This window comes from Topomyia yanbarensis, chromosome 2 (assembly GCF_030247195.1).
Source record: "Topomyia yanbarensis strain Yona2022 chromosome 2, ASM3024719v1, whole genome shotgun sequence".
Classification (NCBI taxonomy): domain Eukaryota; kingdom Metazoa; phylum Arthropoda; class Insecta; order Diptera; family Culicidae; genus Topomyia; species Topomyia yanbarensis.
Window position 1 is genome coordinate 318,898,717 of NC_080671.1, and position 18,479 is coordinate 318,917,195.

The 18,479-nt window shown below is 39.0% G+C and overlaps 3 protein-coding genes across 8 annotated transcripts in view; 2 read left to right on the forward strand and 1 right to left on the reverse strand.

Annotated features, from left to right (window-relative positions):
- LOC131681224 (NAD-dependent protein deacylase Sirt4) lies at positions 1-1,197 on the forward strand. Its single transcript, XM_058961928.1, has 2 exons — positions 1-313; positions 369-1,197. The coding sequence occupies exons 1-2, from the start codon at positions 118-120 to the stop codon at positions 1,118-1,120; spliced, it is 948 nt and encodes a 315-aa protein (XP_058817911.1). The 5' UTR covers positions 1-117; the 3' UTR covers positions 1,121-1,197.
- Positions 1,198-1,668: 471 nt separating this feature from the next.
- LOC131683716 (serine/threonine-protein phosphatase 4 catalytic subunit) lies at positions 1,669-4,462 on the reverse strand. Its single transcript, XM_058965950.1, has 4 exons — positions 4,213-4,462; positions 3,714-4,048; positions 3,007-3,650; positions 1,669-2,951 (listed from the first exon to the last, which is right to left on the reverse strand). Exons 2-4 carry the CDS (start codon positions 3,861-3,863, stop codon positions 2,822-2,824), a joined length of 924 nt encoding a protein of 307 aa, XP_058821933.1. The 5' UTR covers positions 3,864-4,048; positions 4,213-4,462; the 3' UTR covers positions 1,669-2,821.
- A 5,056-nt stretch (positions 4,463-9,518) lies between these two features.
- The window catches only part of LOC131683731 (flotillin-2), a 503,804-nt gene continuing 494,843 nt past the window's right edge, over positions 9,519-18,479 (forward strand). The window contains exons 1-2 of one of the 6 annotated variants that reach the window (XM_058965974.1): positions 9,523-10,122; positions 10,275-10,588. In XM_058965974.1, the coding sequence (XP_058821957.1) occupies positions 10,540-10,588 (49 nt within the window). In that variant the 5' untranslated portion in view covers positions 9,523-10,122; positions 10,275-10,539. Of the gene's footprint in view, positions 10,589-18,479 lie in introns of all 6 variants that reach the window. The other 5 variants (XM_058965975.1, XM_058965976.1, XM_058965978.1 and 2 more) reach the window with 5 other exon arrangements.

An 18,479-nucleotide genomic window follows, 5' to 3' on the forward strand; every position in this document is an offset into this window, starting at 1 on the left:
GTTTGAATTGTTATTACTCATTGTTTTGTTCGGAAATTTTATTGGTTTCATAGTATAATTTAATATAAACTAAAACTTTAAAGAGTAACAACGTTTCACCTCAATATTCCTTTTAAAATGTCGGACAAAATGCGTTTTATACGTACGCCTCGGATGCACATAATAGGTGCGCGTGTTCGCTGCATTTCCGATTCGAGATTCGTTCCTTCTCACGAGCCAGCTGTGGAGGGAGACCTTCGACGGCTGGAGAGATTTCTTGACGACAAACCAAAATGTTTGGTTTTAACCGGTGCAGGAATATCGACAGAATCCGGTGGGTATAGCTTGGCATTAAGGGCTCAGTGCACTGATTCCAAATTCATTTAAAGGAATTCCGGACTATCGCTCGAAAAAAGTTGGACTGTACGCTCGCTCTAATCACAAACCGATTCAGCATGGCGATTTTATCAAGTCGGAAGCCGTCCAGAAACGATACTGGGCTAGAAACTATGTGGGCTGGCCGCGGTTTTCAGCCGTTGCTCCGAATGTCACCCATTATACATTAGCACGGTTGGAGCGGGAGAATCGAATTTCCGGCGTGGTTACGCAAAACATGGACAAACTTCACACCAAGGCGGGTACAAAAAACGTAGTGGAGTTACACGGCAGCGGTTATACCGTTATTTGTGTAGGTAGAACCGGAACCGGATGTGATTATCGGATTCCGCGTCACGACTTGCAGCAAATTTTCGATCAGATGAATCCGCACATGGAAGATAAATCGACCATGATACGACCGGATGGTGACGTAGAATTACCGCAAGAGTATGTGGAGAACTTTAAAATACCAGCCTGTCCGCAGTGCGGTGGATCGTTGAAGCCAGAAATTGTCTTTTTCGGCGATAATGTCCCAATGCCACGAATCGAGAGTGTGATACGTATGATCCTAGACTCGGACGGTGTATTGGTACTCGGTTCCAGCCTGACGGTGTTTTCTGGCTACCGGATAATATTGCAAGCGAAGGAGCTCGGTATGCCGGTAGCGATAGTCAACATCGGTGAAACCCGCGGTGATTCGTTGGCTGATTTGAAAATTTCCGCTAGATGCGGAGAGTTGTTGCAAAACCTGTACAAAACGTGAGACTCAAAGCAAGGTAGAATCGTTTGATCTGTTATATACTGTATATAGAATAATATAGCGCTCCAACAAATTACTATTCGTATTTTATTGTTAATATACATCTTCAGGAGTTGGTTTGATAAATATCGTTTCTTCAAGAAATTTTGGAGTAAAGGTATTGTGTCCGCTGTGTCTACGAAGTAAAAAAATATATAGAGTTGAGCAGTCAACAGACCCAATACAACTAATCATACTTTTGAATCCTTCATTTATACTGCGTGTGAAAATTAATAGTATCTGTAATTTCTCCTATGGAAAACGTTGAGACATAGCAAAACCTTGCCCGTGATGTTGAACGTTACTTGAAAAGCTGATTAATGACGGCGGAGACAAGAAACAGGTAACCTTGGATTGTGGAATATCCGCCCTTGGCGACTGAATTTGATTCCGTAGATGGATTACAATATTTGAAGAGAAATACCCATTGCTCTCCAGGTACCTTTCGAAACTATTGCTTACAGATCAGTCATCACTGTTCTTATCGTATTATAGAAAAAATAAGCTTTTATTACCTATGATTTAGTTTTATTTGTATCACTTCACTTTATAAACTATAGATGTATGTGTTATTCTTCCAATGCTTGCAAATTTACCCTAACTGCTTTAGCTATAGTAATATTAGCAGCAGTAAAAACTACAGTTTACTTATCGATTACTTTTAATAACCAAACTTCTTTCTCTGGCTGCGTATTTATAAACGTATAAACGGTGTTGTTCAAATTGTTGCTGATTTATAAACTGTTTTCGTCCCGCAATCCGATGACCGTTAAGCTTGGAAATGTTGCTTGTCTGCAGGCACATCGGGTAATGTATGAGCCATGGCGTTAGAGCAAGTGTGGGCAGGAAGCTTCTATTTGAGGGTGATTGCTGGTCTTAGTAGGACAGTCCAACTTACTCGAACGACATGGTTCACATTGTTGTTCTGTTGTGTTTAAAGATAAACTGAGAATAATAATTGTAGACTCGAGAAACGTAAAAAAATTCTCCGTGCTTGTGTTCATTTTTTTGTTTCTCTTGTTTCCTTCATCGTACTTATGTCATATATTACCTTACTTTTGTATAAATACTAGAAGTTTTATAATGTTATTTTTATGGTTAGTGTCCATTCATCGTTACACAAGGTCATTTCCCCGTTTTCATTCCTATTATTGATCGGCAGTCTACAGTTTGTTTTTGTTAGGTTATTTCGTCTATCTTCGTTTTCTGCTAAATTGAACAGTTGGAGGGAAAAAATAAAACAAACGTACTTTTCGTATTTTATACACAATGGGTTCCGTCTTAGACTGTGATAATTGAGTGTTTTTTTCCTACTAAAACAAAAAGAAACAAAGGATATCTTCGCTTCGTCATTTTCACAATTGAAAGGTTTTAAAAGAATTGTGATTAAAACTAATAGAAAGATGATTTTCGTAAATAGTAAATATTAAAAATCTTAGAGAATACACTTCTGCACGAAAGAAAAGTAAAAAGAACAGAAAACATAATCAAAGACCTAGTGTTTTGTTAACAAGGACAGCTAGATAAGAGCTACTACATCGGGGCAAGTGACACTCGTGTGGATTGCTGTTGGTTCCGTACTTGGTTTAAGTAATCGCACCGGCCGGAAACCGCCAATCAGCCCGGCGTCAGTCGTATTCCGGAGGAAAAGGTCGTAGTTTGCTTTTATAAGAAATAATCGGCCTGTGGTTTTTTCGACGGAATACCACGACTCTCCTGCGGAGCTGCTTCGAAGATAGTGAAATCACGCTGCAAATTTTCATTCAGCTCTAAAATAGCCGCAACATTGCCGCATCTGGAAAATAACGAAGGTTAGTTCGCAATGTTTAATAGCTTTATTAACAAATCACCTGTAGCAATAATTGGGAGCCGACCACACAGTCAAAACCGTTTCATTGAAATGCCACTTGTACCCTTCCATAACAAGTTGGTGAGCTCGACAGATCATATCGATGTCGTTGGCCGCATTGAACTGTGAGACAACATCCGATCCGAACAAGTAACCAGCACCTCGTGGCGAAACTCCCCAACCATGCGTATCTTCCGGATCACTCCACAGCAGATCGCACATCGGTCCGTCGTGGGGTACCTCCTGCTTACGATCAATTGAACGAATCTGGTCCAAATACTGAATCGATGGCGAGAGACCACCATGTACGCAAAATATCTTTCCATCGATAATTGCCGAAAGCGAAAGATAATCAAATATTTCCGTACAGTATCGCCACACTGTCACCGAGCCATATTTCCGCAGGCATTCATCATAGAAGCCATACACCTGGGTGATTTGACGTGACTCATGATTACCACGGATCAAAGTGATACGGTCCGGGTAACGGACCTTCAAAGCCAAAAGCAAAAGAAAAGTTTCCACACTATAATATCCTCGATCTACAAAATCTCCCATAAACAAGTAATTCGTTTCCGGTACATCACCACCAACTTTAAACAGTTCCTTCAAATCGTAAAATTGCCCATGAATATCGCCGCAGACCTGAAACGGAAACAATAATTATCCCACTCGGAAAAATATCTAAATTTGTTAAACCATTCTCACCGTAACCGGAGAATCCACGCGCTGCACGTTACCTTCTTCGACCAGAATTTCCCGTGCCTTAGCACACAGAGCCTTCACTTCGTTCTCCTTGATAATTTCACATCGCTTTAACTGTTCGATCTGTCGGTCCAAGTCGCTGTGGTCGGGCATCCTGCTACACCTTCCCGGCAGGCAGAGTGATTCCTAGCACCTCCTATCTAAAGTCCGGCTATTATACGTTTCTTTTAGCTGTTTGTTCTTTTCACTGCCGCGGTGATTGTTTTCTGTGCTATTTCACGTTCGAACCAGACCTAGGTATTTGTGTGCGTGAATTTTTACGAATGAATGGGTAAAACCTAAAAAAAATTGGGTAGTATGAGCAGGAATACTGTAGCGTTTTGGAAGATCAAGGATGCATGTGATGGAAGAATACCCATCAAGTACATTCTGTCGCAGGGCAACGGTACATCTTGGTACACATTCAACGTCTGAAAGTTGAAATAATGAAGCACTTGCATACCTTTTGTTGCAGTTCTATTGATAATATGCAATCACTTTTGTTTCCAAAAACACGGTAAATGCAGAATCTATTATTCAAAACAATTGTTTACCAGGAAAGATAAAAACTGCAGTTAACTTTTCACAATGCTTTTTGCAGAAATTGTTAGCAAAATACTCAATTTTAAGCCAATAATTTTACACCAAGCTTCGTGACTACTCTGCTGCCGCGAACTATCCTCGACGACGTGAAGCAGCCGCCGTCTTAGTGGTACACTGTGAAATTTGTCTAATGCTTTTTCAACACAAGCGCATTGCCAACATGCCAGAATCGAAAAATGCAAATCCACGGCAACACTGAGAAAAGTCAATAATGGCGTTTTTGATTGACTCCGTTCATTTCCAGTCAAAAAAGCGGACGAACAGACAGGCTATTTAAATCTGACAATTTGCGGATGCAATTTAATGGCAATTTCAATACTTAAGCAAAATTTCCTGGCGGCTGAAATGGACTTGGTTGTTTTTCGCGTTTTTCAAACATGACGGTTCATGTTTAGGAAATTGTGAAATTGTGTGTAAGTATAATAGAATAAAACAAAGCCTTATACGAGCAGTAATCTTGACAATAAATCATATATTGATCAATATATTGATGGTGTAAGGCCATCTTGCAAATATTGATTCTGTAGAATTTAAATGGGATTGATGGATTGAAGCACTGCCCATAAAAGCATAAAAGTCCCATATACACACAGAAAAAAAATGTTGGTAAAAATAAGAGTTTTTCACTCTTAGCAAAAAAGAACCAACGCATACTCTTAGTTTGAAAATAAAACTTTTATTTTGAATACTATTCTTCATTAGCTTAAAAGGAAAACTTTTATTTTGATTATTATTCTTGATTAATTTAAAAGTTTTACCAAATACAAATATGTATTTGTATTTGGTTTTACTATCAACCTGATAGTAGGCGTTAGTTGTTTTTTGCTAAGAGCGGAGCACTTTTACCTTTACTAATATTTTTTTTCTGTGTGTAATGGCGACCAGTATCGTCCAATTCGTAATATATTAACACCCGAACAGAAAGCAATATCGAAATTGATCGTACAAACGTTGAATTTACAACAGTTTTATTTGTTAACAACAACTTTTCTTGTAACATCAATGTACTTATGATGCAGTCCTTCGTGCCTCCAAAATATACAACGGAAAAACAATGTAAATCGATGTTTTTGATTTCAGAATGTATGGGAAAAGATAAATTTTTTCATTGTTACATCTCTTAACATGGAAAAAGGGGGTTTCCATGTAAAAATCGGGTTTACAATGAAATTGGATCTAGAAACAAGAAATGTGATTTTATTTCCATTGTAAATTTTCCAGAATAACATTGTTTTTCGTTGTAATGTAACAATAAAAAATGCGGTAATACCAAATACAAATATTTGTATTTGGTAATACCAGAGACTAATTGAGACGGCGGACTCACGAGTTTTCTGTGGCTCAAGAGGTACTAACTCAGGTAGTACTAGACGGTCCCTCGAAATGTCAAACAGAAAACGCGTTGATCATCGAGGATGCTTTGCTTTTCTTTGCTACGTGTTTTTATTTTTCCTGCTGGGTTATCTGTTGTTTACGAAGCAGTCAAAAAATTAATTTCACAGCTGCTTTTAATGGAACTAACGGAGCTTTTTATGAATCTAACGGTTTTCAATTACGAGTCGCTCACCTCACAAACGATTTTTAGTAAACTTTCCTAGAACCATCCCTAAGTAAAGGTTGATGAATTCTGAACAATTTTTGTTTTCCAAAATATTTTAAAGCAATATGCAAAACACGCAATGGTTTCATAGTTTTCAAACAACCGTGGCTTGACATTACACCCGGGAGAGAAAACAACACAGTGGCTGAAACATTACAAGAAATAAGATCCAAAAACGAAGTTTATGGTGCATCTTTCGTGCACCGAAATGCCTCGGACGCTATGGTACACATTCTTTTTCGAACTTTATGTTGTTGAAAACTTCTTGGGCACAACCGCACTTATAGTTTCAACAATTTAAATGCATAAAAACTGCGATTAGTCATGAAATCCCCGAACGCTTACAAGCTGCTCTGTGGTTGAAAGGCTAGAAAGTGTCGTTGCGTAGATGAAAAACGGAGACATTTTTGCATGTAAACAACAAATGCATGCAGCGACGATCCTAGCAACGGTCAATAAATAATACCTGCTACCAACTTTACAAGCCCGATACAAAGGGGATCACTAGATTGGTTTGTTAAGGTTGGCAAAACTGAAGGGACCGTGATAGTTCTACTACTTCTTAAGATCTAGTACACAGTGTACCACGGAATTTCGAGTGTTTCTTCGTCAGTTGGTAGTCTCTATTAGTCTCTGGTAATACTGTTGTGCATTTCTATTCGGGCAGTCCTTTTATTGACAAGTGTTGTTTACGCCATCCGCCTAGTAAGAGGAAATCATCCTACGTTAGTCCAATGCGTTGGATGTTTATTCAATGAACGCCCGACATCCTCAACTGGGCGTTGCTGTCAAGCTGGCGTAAACGATTATTGTCAAAAAGGGCAATTAAACGTATTACGAATTAAATAATTTGGACCGCCATTATGGCACAAAAAAAACTGGATAGGAAACAAAATAAAAAAGTTTTGTCTTTCGTTTGCCGCCGTCATTAACCGTTCTTGGGTAATAATGGTTTCTTCAGAATTTCTCCTCAAAGTGAATTTTGACATTTGTTTTTTGAGCACTAATCATATCTCGACAAACTAGTTAGAATCGGTTGTGTCACTGGAGCCGGAATACGAACTAGAACCTGCCAGAATTCCGGTTAATTTCCGGCTGAACTTTGCTGGGAATCCATTGTCTTACTCAATTCAGAATTCCAGACCAGTTCCGGAATGGATTTAGCCTGGGCCGGGACCTGCGGATAGATGTTTTCTTTTAACGTAGGACTACGTCTTTATTTTCGGTATGGGGGTGCACTTTGCAAATTCTACTAAAATGGTATGTAACGAAAAGTGGTCCAATTTTAAACGCATATAATTCAGCCATCTCACGATAAATTTTCAATTTTTTTTGTGCATATCGCCCCGAAATACTTTTAAGAATAGATTCCAATAGATAAACCCAAAGATTTTTAATATCATGGCATTACAAATTTAAATAATGTACAACCTAGTCAAAATATCGCGCATTTACACACAGAAAGTAGCGCTTCCCAAATCCGGCACGACAGATTTGTGCACCTAGCGCGCTACGCTTCTATGAATGACGTCATCATCGACTATTTAAAGAACGGACTTGGCCAGGCACGCTTAGTTGCCTGTTGAACGGCTGGCGAAGCAGATCACTGCGCTGCGTTTTTACAGCCTGTTTAGCTGAGTTAGAAGTCCGTTACACAGCTGTGGAGGTACGCTACCCTGTGCCGTCCGACAGGCGACCGCTCCAACTGCTTCCTAAATGCCGCTGTAACGTTGCCAGTAAATTTTTGGTTTAACTACCACATGTATTTGCTATTTGCGCTTGAAATTAAGTAATGTAGTGGTAGTAATAAGCTTCCCATTTTGGTTTAAACGCAAGGACAGTTTTTAAAACAGGATTTTATTAATTAGTTTAGCTCATTTAAGCAATTTTATCAATTCTGTTATTTAAAAGGAATTTTACGGAACTTGGTGAATTTGGCACCACCACCACGGTATAATCAACCTGCACAAAGTGTTGCATAACGCAGGTCTGTTTTTTGATGGGCTAAGCGCGACCGTTCCTTTCAATCGGGAAAGGCCGCGTGGAATTTTGGTGAAATGCGCTAATAGTGTCGTAGTGGTACTAGTTGTCTCTTTCGCTCTACCCATCATCATCAGCGTTGACTCATTTTGCATTGTGCGCTTGGGTTCAATGTTTGGGGCGAATGTGTTGGCAGGTAGGAGAACTGGAGTGTTGGTAGGTAGGAGATGTAAAATGAACACGTTAAGCAAAGTCATTATTTTCTAACTAATAAGTGATTGAGATATTACCACATGTTAGACATGTTTTGTACATATCTGGTAAAAATACTTCGTCATAAACACATTTTTTCAAACATGATTCATGATTTCTAAACATGTCAAAAATGAGACATGTTTATAGCGAGTGGGTAAAATGAATATGTGGCGGTGGTAAAATGAACAGCTCCTAGTGACCTGCAAGTTGCAGCGTTGGAAAGCATTTTCCGATCAATGCTGATATCCCAGCAAAACATGAGCTTTGCATACACACAGGGCATTTCGCAGGCAAAAAAAATGTCACGGAAGAATTGAATTTTCATGACGTAATATTAACCATTTTACAATCCTGTGGCATCGAAACACATCTACAAACTTGGGGTTATCCATGGGTGTTTCAACTTTTAGGATCTGTTTGAGAGCAACTAGAAAGCTTGGTCTATACATGAGATGTGATTATATTGTCCAAAATTTGATTTTTCTTCGCCGGTCCGGGTGTTTTTTTCCCACACACTAAGTACTAAGAAAATAAATATTTTACATTAAGTAGTATAGTCCTACGTCTACAGTTCGTGCAACCCCATAGGGCTGCCCCTTGTAGTTTTTTATTTGTTCATTTTATCGTTCGTCTCACATAACCACTCTTTCTGTCTTACATATTTTATATGCTCGGACTGGCTGCATTTGACAATTCCCCCTGGCTGCATTTGACGCTAGGTTTTTTTCAGCATCCCGTCGCAGGGTTTAACTTGGCAGTAGTATTGTCCATGCTTTTCCAAAGGAGACGCGACGATTATCGTCGCATCAAGATTCGTAGCGCTATTCGGCGCACGATTCGTCGCAAGTGTTTCTTATGGGATTAATGCCACTTTAACAAATGGTGGTGCAATTTTGTGTAAAAATCTTAAAACATTCGAAAACCTGAAACTTTAGAAGCACAGTTTTTAGTAAGTTTTATTGACGGATTCAGTTAAAGTAAATAATTAGCACACATTAAACTTGTGTAATACGGTTAAACTGAACGTTTTGTTGTTTCAAAAAGGCCTGATTCTTCTGCGTGTAGGTATGCAAGTTATCCGTGTGTGTTCTCTGCGAGAGCATCATTGGAAAGATTGGAAACCAAAATACGACAAAATGTTCGCACCTTTCTTTTTTCTATATTGATTATGCCAACGTTAGAAAAATGGAAGATATAAAAAAAACAAACTTTTTATGACAGAACCGAACCGTCAAGTCCTAAAACCAAAACACGATTGTGTCGTGTCGAAACGCACACAAATACAAATCGTCCTATTCGACATATCTACGGCAAACCATCGTCCTTTCGCCTGTTTTCGCACACCACGAAACGATTATCGATTTTTGTTTTGAGATCTGTTCCACACAGCACTAGATGCTTGCTTGGCTGTCCAGAACAGAACCATCTAATCAATCTGTCATATTGCGTGCTTGATTGCGGTTGGGGATTTTTGCGTAGGAGCAGGTTTGATTACTATTTTGGAAGTTTGTGAAGAAAACCCCGTTGTGTGTGTTGTACCCCTGTGGACCATATAACTTACCGGCATTATCAGTTCAGGTGATAAGTAGTAACAGTTTCACCTCTCTGGAAGAAAATTGCGGTTCGTCAGCCTTTCTGATTATAGGTTTTTCCTGTGCATCCCCTGCCGGAAACAGTTCATTCCTTTTTCGGTGTTTTTTGTAATTGACGGAGAAGATAGTGAGGAAGTAAATTAATTTTTCGGCCCAGGTCACACCAATATTGGGCTCTTTTTCATTTGATTACGACCACCAGGTGCCAATTCCGGGGTCGAATCCTAGAAGCGTCAATCAACGGGACGAGCATGTGAATGTTGCGACTGAAAAAGCGATAATTTCACGCCAGTCACGAAATTGCGGTGAACATAAAAGTGCAGTCATAAAGTGATATACTTAGGTAGATACGTATACCTGTATTGTTCCACTACTGATTGGACCTGTGCACCACGGTAAAGCGGTTGACTAATCGTCGTGGAATTTGGTGGTGGATTTTGCCAATAAGTGCGTGAAATGAAATTTTAAACAAATTCGTTCTCTGTTTGGTTCAAGGTCCCGTGAGTTTGGTGAATTTAGGTGTGTTCGTTCTTGGCAATAGTTTGTCGGGTTGCAAGGATTGGCACATCAAATCGGTCAATGATATTAAGAGTTCGCTGGAATACTCATCATCTCAAGTGTGGCATATTCGTGTATCTGGAGTACGAAATTTAAAGTGCTACTGAGTTTAACAGTGAAGTGCATTTGTTGTGAATTCAATTTTATTCTTCAGGATTATTTCAGTTTTTAGGACGTTCTTTGGAAGGATAAAAAGGCAGCTATGGGGAACATATACACAGTAGGACCGAACGAGGCTCTCATCGTTTCAGGTGAGTCGAGAGATAAAAATCTTACTGTTTACCTGTGTTCAACCCGAAAGTGATTGGAGCATTCGGCGAGATAACATTGTTGAACAGAGCTTTGATGATTTTACGCATGTTCTTCAAATGTTGCGAACAAGTGTATCACACTTTTCATCAATTAGTGTGTGAATCAAGCAATCAAAACAAAAAAGAACACCAGCAGAGGCATGTCTTTCCAACACTAGTTTGTTGCATGGCTTTCAGTGGGGCGTGTTTTTAAATTAATATTATGAAGTGTGCGATGAACGATGCGCTTCTGTCATAAGCTACGAATCGCACACTTGAAACCCCCTTTTAGTATCTGCTTGTTGTTTGTTTCAAGGTTATTATTAGATTCAATTTGCGTAAATAAATAAAAACAACCTCTGCCGCAAGATTCGTCTAACACATTTTTGTTGAGATCATAACTATTCGCCTGAAGGTAGATAATCGAGTCGGAGCGAACTGTGGGTAAAAAATGAATTCTATATGGCAATATACTGATTTTGTTGGGCTTCTTCGACCACTGCGACGAGTGTTGGGGCTATCTGTCACTACTGGAATATTTTGTTTTTGTTGGAAAGCGGTCCACACTATTCAAAACTACAAAAATATTATTATAGGGGAATCTCGCAGTTGAGGGGAAAAACTATTCTGACGTCGTTTCGTCAAGTCCGATACGCTCTTCTTCTAGCGCCTACCGGATCAGTTTTAAGAACCATTTTTATTGAGTTCGCCATCTAACGATGCTATGAAATGCCCAACTCACAGTAGTCGAACAATTTTTGGTTGGGCTGTCATGTCCTACTTTGCACTTCGCCGTGAGGACCAATAATTATTTTTTTTCCTTTGTATTGTCATCTCCATGACAGTCTATAGCCAGGGTTGTCCTATCTTGCCCCAATAAATCTTTGCAAGTTTGTTACATTTTCGTAAACAGTACTCTTTAAATTTCTGCGCAAATAGCGTGCAGTCTGATAAATCTTACTTTTTAATGTTATAAAAAAACCTTCGAATCAATCTATGAGACATTTTTAGTAGCGAAATCACAAATTTTTATAAACATGCTTGAAAGTATGCTCTTTGAAATGCAAGAAGAAGAAATTTTTTGCGCTTGCAACAGTTTTGGATTTTAATGTCTTAAAGGGGTCTTTTTAAAAGAATTATCTAAATTCTACTAATATGAAAAATAAATTGCTTCAGCTATCTTCAAAAAATTGTTCGAAGACACCATTTGATCAATTCAAGTAGCTGATTATTTGTAGGGGAAAGTCGGCTAATACGGACACTTTGCGTTTCTCACAAACTGCAAAATTAAATAAAAATGTAATAATACGGTAACATTTTTAAAGATTTCAAAAGCTTCTGAAAGATACGGCAATAATGAAATATGAAAAATATCAGATATACGAGCAAAACAATTTGTTTTTTTTCGACAGCAGAATTTTTTGATAGTAGAAAATAACGATTAAAACCTGAAAATCGTTGATCTTGGGAAATATTTCTAAGTGGGCATGAGGTACTGGGTATTTAACACTTGATTGGCGTAAAATACAGAAACTTTACATAATCATTCTGAATATAAACACATTTGTTAAAAATTTGTATCACGTTGAGTACGCCGGACACAGTAGGTAGGGAAAGATGGACATATTTCTTACGCCAATACAAAGCAGAATGCTGCCACATTGCATACCTTTGGGCTACTTTTTGTTATCGTTACATTGTGATGTACTGATAGAAAACAAAATTTATTGGTCGAAAAGCGTCTCACACTGCCCTTATTCTATGTCCATCTTTACCAATGTGCAACTCTTACCCATCCCAGGTGTCCATCTTTCCCGTAGCACTTTTGAAATGATTATTTTGTGCCTCTTTTTCACAACCATTTTAAATATATTTCTGTTTGAAATTTTATTAGTATCAGTTCTGATATTAGTGCAACATGATCTCAGATCACGCTTCACGTGAAATTTGCGAGCAATACATCCATGGATGAGTCGAATTTGCTATTTAACCTTAAGGTGCCCGTCTTAGCCACCGTTCCCCTACTGAAGATATCATAGCTTAAAGAGTATAAGGTTTATCTACAAACATTGTAGATTCGGCCCACTTTGCAGTGATTATAACAACGCTAGAACCCGCCTATACAATCTTCGCACCAATAATAATTCGTTCAATGTTCTTCTAGATTTCATAGTGGCTGCAAGCCATATTTACCATCAACCAACCTATGATAAAAGTTGATACCTGTTAATGGTAATAAAAAAATTCGTGGTCGTCTAGTTCACGAAAACTAATCTCTTGATAACCCTGACAAAACCGATAACGATGAGTACCTGGATTATTGATAACCAAATTATAACAAAGTATGAGGGCCTTATTTCATTAGGTTTTATCTGAAAATGAGAGCCTCTCTTTGTTTACTTTCTCTTTCTATGATTATAGTGCCATGTACTCTTGTCCGCCATAACTCCCCAGCCGTAGTGACGCATCACCCACCGGACGTTATGACATGGTGCCTTCGTTATTGTCTCGAGCGTTATCTAGCAAGACTTTTATTCAAGTCTGCACTTTAACTCGATTACGTACACTCGATTGATTCCAAATTGAATAGTACGTACTCGAACATATTGTAAATACATTCGGTATCATAAAGTCTAAATAAGTTCTGTTGAAAGATGGCTTGCCATTGTTGGAACTAAGATTCCATTCCAATTTCATTTGGTCTATCAAACAAACTTGTTTGTTTGTTTTTCGGTATTTGAAGCACTGGTTGCAGAAACATTTAATGTTTCGTGGACCTAAAAACACCAGCGCTCGCATGATCCTGAATCGGTCACTTCCGGAAGTTTCTATCTTTGGTATCAGCAGACTAGGTCCATGCCTTCAAATGGACCAAGCAAAGGAGAAACGCTCTTATATCTACTGGACAACACGTTCCATGGCGACATGACCGGGAATTCTGGTAACTCACTTCAAATATGTCAATGGCCACACGATTACAAAATCGAGTTTTGCACACGCGAAGTCACAAGCGCGCGTGCACGAGCGGCAAACACGTTAACATACGAACGCTTCACCTACGCCAGCTGGACCTACATTCAGTTGGACCAATCGAAAAATAAAGCTCATATCTACTAGATAACACCTTCCACGGTGACATGACCGGGAACTCTAGTGATGTGGAAGTTCTTACTCGCTTCTACCTTGTGAGCCGTACACCAAAAATTAAGTATTAGATTCACGGGCCGTGCGCGATCATCCAAGAACACATGCGAATATGCGAAAGGTACACGGTTAGAAAATCGAATTTATACACGCGAAATTACATTCACGTTAGCACACGCGACATACAAACGCGATCGAACACGTTAACGTACAAATGCTCGAGCCCTTCGCGATGATACACGCGATCGAAAAGTCTCAACGCCCGCCCATGTCTGAACCGTACAATGAATATCACATTCAGAATCACGGCCCGCTGCAATTGGCCTTAGGCAGTGTTTTAATGGGCGACATTTCCTGTCTCGTCTGCAATTGTAGTGTGTGATTCTGACGGAGAGCTCTTCCGAGAACCTAGCTCTACAGATTTAGTAGGACAACTCTAAAAAAAACACCTAAATTAGTTCTGGAATTTGCGTTCCGATTTCGTTTCGTCAAAATGAGATACAAACTTAGTGACAGAATCGGCACTAGCTTAGTTCTGCCACTAAGTTAATGTCGGATTCTGATGAGATGAAGTCGTAACGCGGATTCCTTAACTAATTTAGTTATAGCACAGACATAGTGGTTATAGGTTTTGTGCCCTTTAAGCGCAAATGGGGATTAAAACAATGTTCACTTAAGTGGAAAAATAACAGTTTTATCAAAAGAAAAAATTCCATTAAGGAGAAATAGCATAGTAAATGACTCAAAAAATCAATGCAACTGTTTACATTTTATGGCATACTTTGACCTCTATGAACGGAAACACGTTGAAGGTTATCACATGGAATCGAAACACGTCCGTGACGGATTTTTAGCATCCTCAATTAATGCATAATACCGGACTCATCGGAATGCCTTGAAATACTAGTTTGTTCATTGTAACTAAACAACGGCGCGTATTGGTTCTATTTTTAGAACAGAATTGGTGTTAAACTCCACAAAAAAGCATCCGGTACAACGTCATGGAATCCAATCGATTTTTATCTGCCCTGCCCATTAGTAGCCTCAAAAGGAAGCAAATATTTGTAATCCCAAAATAGATCACGTATACGTTTTTAATGTGGGAAGTGTAACGAGTACACTAGTAGGCATTTGGATGTCTCCTTTCCTACACTTCGTTGGGGACCGACCAAGCGAGAAATTATACGATAGTAGCGTTTTTGCGTGTTCTCTCGCCGTTAAGGCTCATCCAAAGGCTTCTGCTGGTAAAGTATTTTTTCGTGTGTCGCTTGCCCTCCGAGTTTCGTTGATTAAGAGTTGTTACATGTACCGTTCGTTCAAATTAACAGTACTGTGTTCAAATTCTATCAAGTATCTGCATTTATAGAGCGAGTTGGACCCTCTGCCTAAAAAGTCTATTGGCTGTTGAAACGACACATTAACTTTACGTTTTGCTATGGACTAAGCCTTACCAGGCTGAGTAGCACCGCGAGTAAAGAAATTTATTTGACTTCGGCCGTTAACAAGGAAAAACACAGCTACTGGAAGTTGTGTGCGAACGCGTGCCAGTTTCCATGGTAGTACGATACGAGCCTTAGCGGTGGGAAATGCGTTGATGCCATTTTCGAGGGGGGAAAGCAAGCGAAAGATACATAAAAGCCGGAAAGGATGATGTTACACCCGGGACACAGTGACGCCACGTCGGGCTGCTGATGTTTCCTGCAGTTATATTTCCAGCGGGATTGGAAAGTTATGCCTCCACGTATAAAGACACCGATTTTGTTGGTAGGCCTGGATAAAGTAGGAAACTTCAAGGAAGTTGGAAATGAATATGTTTACCTCATTTCGTTGACTGCTCAATCGACCTGCCAGAATAATTTGAAATAAAGTAGGTAGGTAGGTGAAACGTTTTCCACACTATGTATATTGCACATATTTGCTTTTGATATTTAACATAGGGCCTACTTTCATATGTACTACACCTTCTCTGAGGCCACTGTGCAGTGTCATAAATATTTCGTGTCTGTAAGGATTCATTGGCGTTACTTAGAATAAAGAAACTTGAAACCTTCGTGAAGTGTTGTGTTTTTATCCTGTTCTACAAGAAACAGCAACGAATGCTACAATGTTAAACCTCGCACATAAATAAGTTGGTTTAATTATAACCACAGGTGCCTGGAATCGATATGTTACTTTTTGCGTCACTTCTATTGTAATGGTGGTGAGGGATACTAAATTTTCTACCGAGTTCAAATTTTATAAGTCATCACCCACCTTTATTTTTATTTAGAGAGAAATTGTGAGGAGTGTTTCCGTGTTACAATGTATTGTCTATGGATAATTACTTGTTTTTAACTACATACCACACTATGGCTATAGTTGCTTACGTCGTTAAAACACACATTGTATCAGCTTTACAGGTCAGCTCAATATCGTGCATATAATTGCATTTGTTTCATAGAGCTTGAATTCTATAATGATTTAGAAAAGTTATGTTATATAATTGTTATATAGTTATAGTTGCTACTAAGTTTACTGTTTGGGTTGAATTAAGTGAACTGATATTCAATCTTGCAGTAGACTATAGTTTATTATTGCAAGATTGTATTTCAGTTTCGGATATTTCAATTTTCCGTCTTTGTGTTTCCCAGTCATTCCCACTATCATCGAAGTATCTATTGTATTTTCCATATTTATGTGGCTACCAGGACTAATGTAATGTCTTGATTTTACCTATGGATTAACACAAACTCGTTTGTGCACAATGAGAAGGCGCGTCTTTGCATGTATCGGTTTGGGGCACATAATCCTTGTGTGAACAATTCGGCTTCTAACTTCATCGGTTTCTGTTCGGTTGCGGTGTCGGTCAGATGCGCCAAAAATGTTCTGTTGCCATTGGTTCACGCGTAGTGTGAGCAGCGAATCTTGATGATGCTGTTATTGAAATAACGGCTTGTAATCCTACGCTACTAGAGTTGGGAACCGGAAAGTAAAAAAACACAGTATTTTTGGTGTTGGAAATTACAAAACTAGTAAAAACCGGTATTATATTTTTAAAAAAGTGATTAATCTTATTTTTTGGGTCATATTAGCAAGCTTCTATTCCATTGTATTTCTTTCCTCTATATAGTAAGGAAAATCCGAACTGATTGATTTTCTCAATGGACCTTTTGGTGGAACATTCATATTTCAATTCAGTCGTTTCTTGACTTCCGAGACGGAGTAATGTGGCTCATGTACCGCCTCTCTTGTGCCATTCCTTGGTTATGCCCTGATGTAATCCTACAGCTTGTCTATGCATCGCAGTCTGAATTGTACATAAGTTATCGAATTCGCTTATTGAAATACTAAGCACACAGATTGGCTAGATGCAGTGTTCCACTATTCATCGAAAGTGAATTGAAATTCAGATCTCAAACCGGTTTTTTAACTTATTTAATTGCTACGATATGACCTGGAAGAAACTTCTGCTACACAGAGAGCAATATTCTTGTGACATAGATGCTCGACAGCTGTTTGAACAGGGTCCAGTGTTACAACAACGATTTTAATTTGCCGTCGATCAGGTTGATCCAGGCCAAATATGTCCATCCTATCCAAATATGCCTATTCGGACAGACCTAGTTAATTTACTGAAATACTAATGAGCTCCACTTCGTCTTGTAGTTCAACATTATTTAAATTCCCATTCCAAATTTACCCACAACCCACTGTCTGCTCACCTATTTATCTCTTGTGTTTCACGTAAAAATCATTATCGTTGAAGCTGTATTGGTGCCCGCTATCAGATGTTTTGGCTTGCCTCTATTACTTACGGGTTGGCCGCGTAAACTCTTTGTCATTGATATTAACTTCCTCGCTGATAGTGTTGCCTGTTGGTTTAGGGGTGCTAGATGCTGCATCTGCGGCTCAGGTATTGGTATTGAAAACTGTGCTTTGAATTCTCATCAGCATTTGCCCCGCAAGGTTTTCCATGATTTACCATCTGATTACAGTACTTGCACGTGGAAATTGGCATAACGTGGTTTGTAAGTTTTTCGAGTTTGGAATTGTATAGTCATGAAGGAGTGCATAAGTGTTTCGACCCGCATTCTCGCCACCTTTGGGAATAGTGAATAGTGAAGGAGTGAATAAGTGTTAAGGCGAGTCTTTGGGAATAGTTGGGAAGAAGTTTAACGAAATGTCAGGTATAATACTACTTCCCCGAATTGCGACATGTAATTTGCAATTGGTTCATGTGATCTATGTGGGGACAGGTCTGTAGCCTTACCTCTACATTGTCATTTTCTATATGCACGGGAATCTTAATTCAAACGCAGTCATTTTGTTCTGCAAAACGAATCTTTCTTCTTGGCTTAAGATGTTGAAAGATCTCAGTATGTACTGCATTGTACCGGTTAGCATGTTTGAGGTAGGCGACTGCCGCAAGCCTAAGCTTCACACTTACGTTCAAAAACTATTCCATTTCACAAAGATAAAATCGTATAGAACGCAATTTAAAGTCGCCTTTTCGTTAACTTCGCTCATAATGGCAAGAATAAATGTAATATTATCTTTGTTCTTGAGACAATGCTGACTAGATGGATAGGCTGTTAGTTGTCGTTTATTTTGCTCGTTTGTAACTCGGGCTCAGGCTGATCAGCTCATGTTGGAGCATTTAGATAAGCATGAAACGGCGATTTCAGGGTCGTATTTCGACTCATTTAGGGATCATTCATAAGTTACGTAA

What these genes read in the sequence shown, in the direction of transcription:
- LOC131683716 (XM_058965950.1), bottom strand. Translation starts at nt 3,863, where the DNA reads ATGCCCGACCACAGCGACTTGGACCGACAGATCGAACAGTTAAAGCGA. An exon ending in GCGTGGATTCTCCGGTTACG is followed by an intron (nt 3,651 to 3,713) that starts GTGAGAATGGTT and finishes TTTCCGTTTCAG; the next exon opens with GTCTGCGGCGATATTCATGG. An exon ending in GCTCCCAATTATTGCTACAG is followed by an intron (nt 2,952 to 3,006) that starts GTGATTTGTTAA and finishes GTTATTTTCCAG; the next exon opens with ATGCGGCAATGTTGCGGCTA.
- LOC131681224 (XM_058961928.1), top strand. Translation starts at nt 118, where the DNA reads ATGTCGGACAAAATGCGTTTTATACGTACGCCTCGGATGCACATAATA. An exon ending in AGGAATATCGACAGAATCCG is followed by an intron (nt 314 to 368) that starts GTGGGTATAGCT and finishes ATTCATTTAAAG; the next exon opens with GAATTCCGGACTATCGCTCG.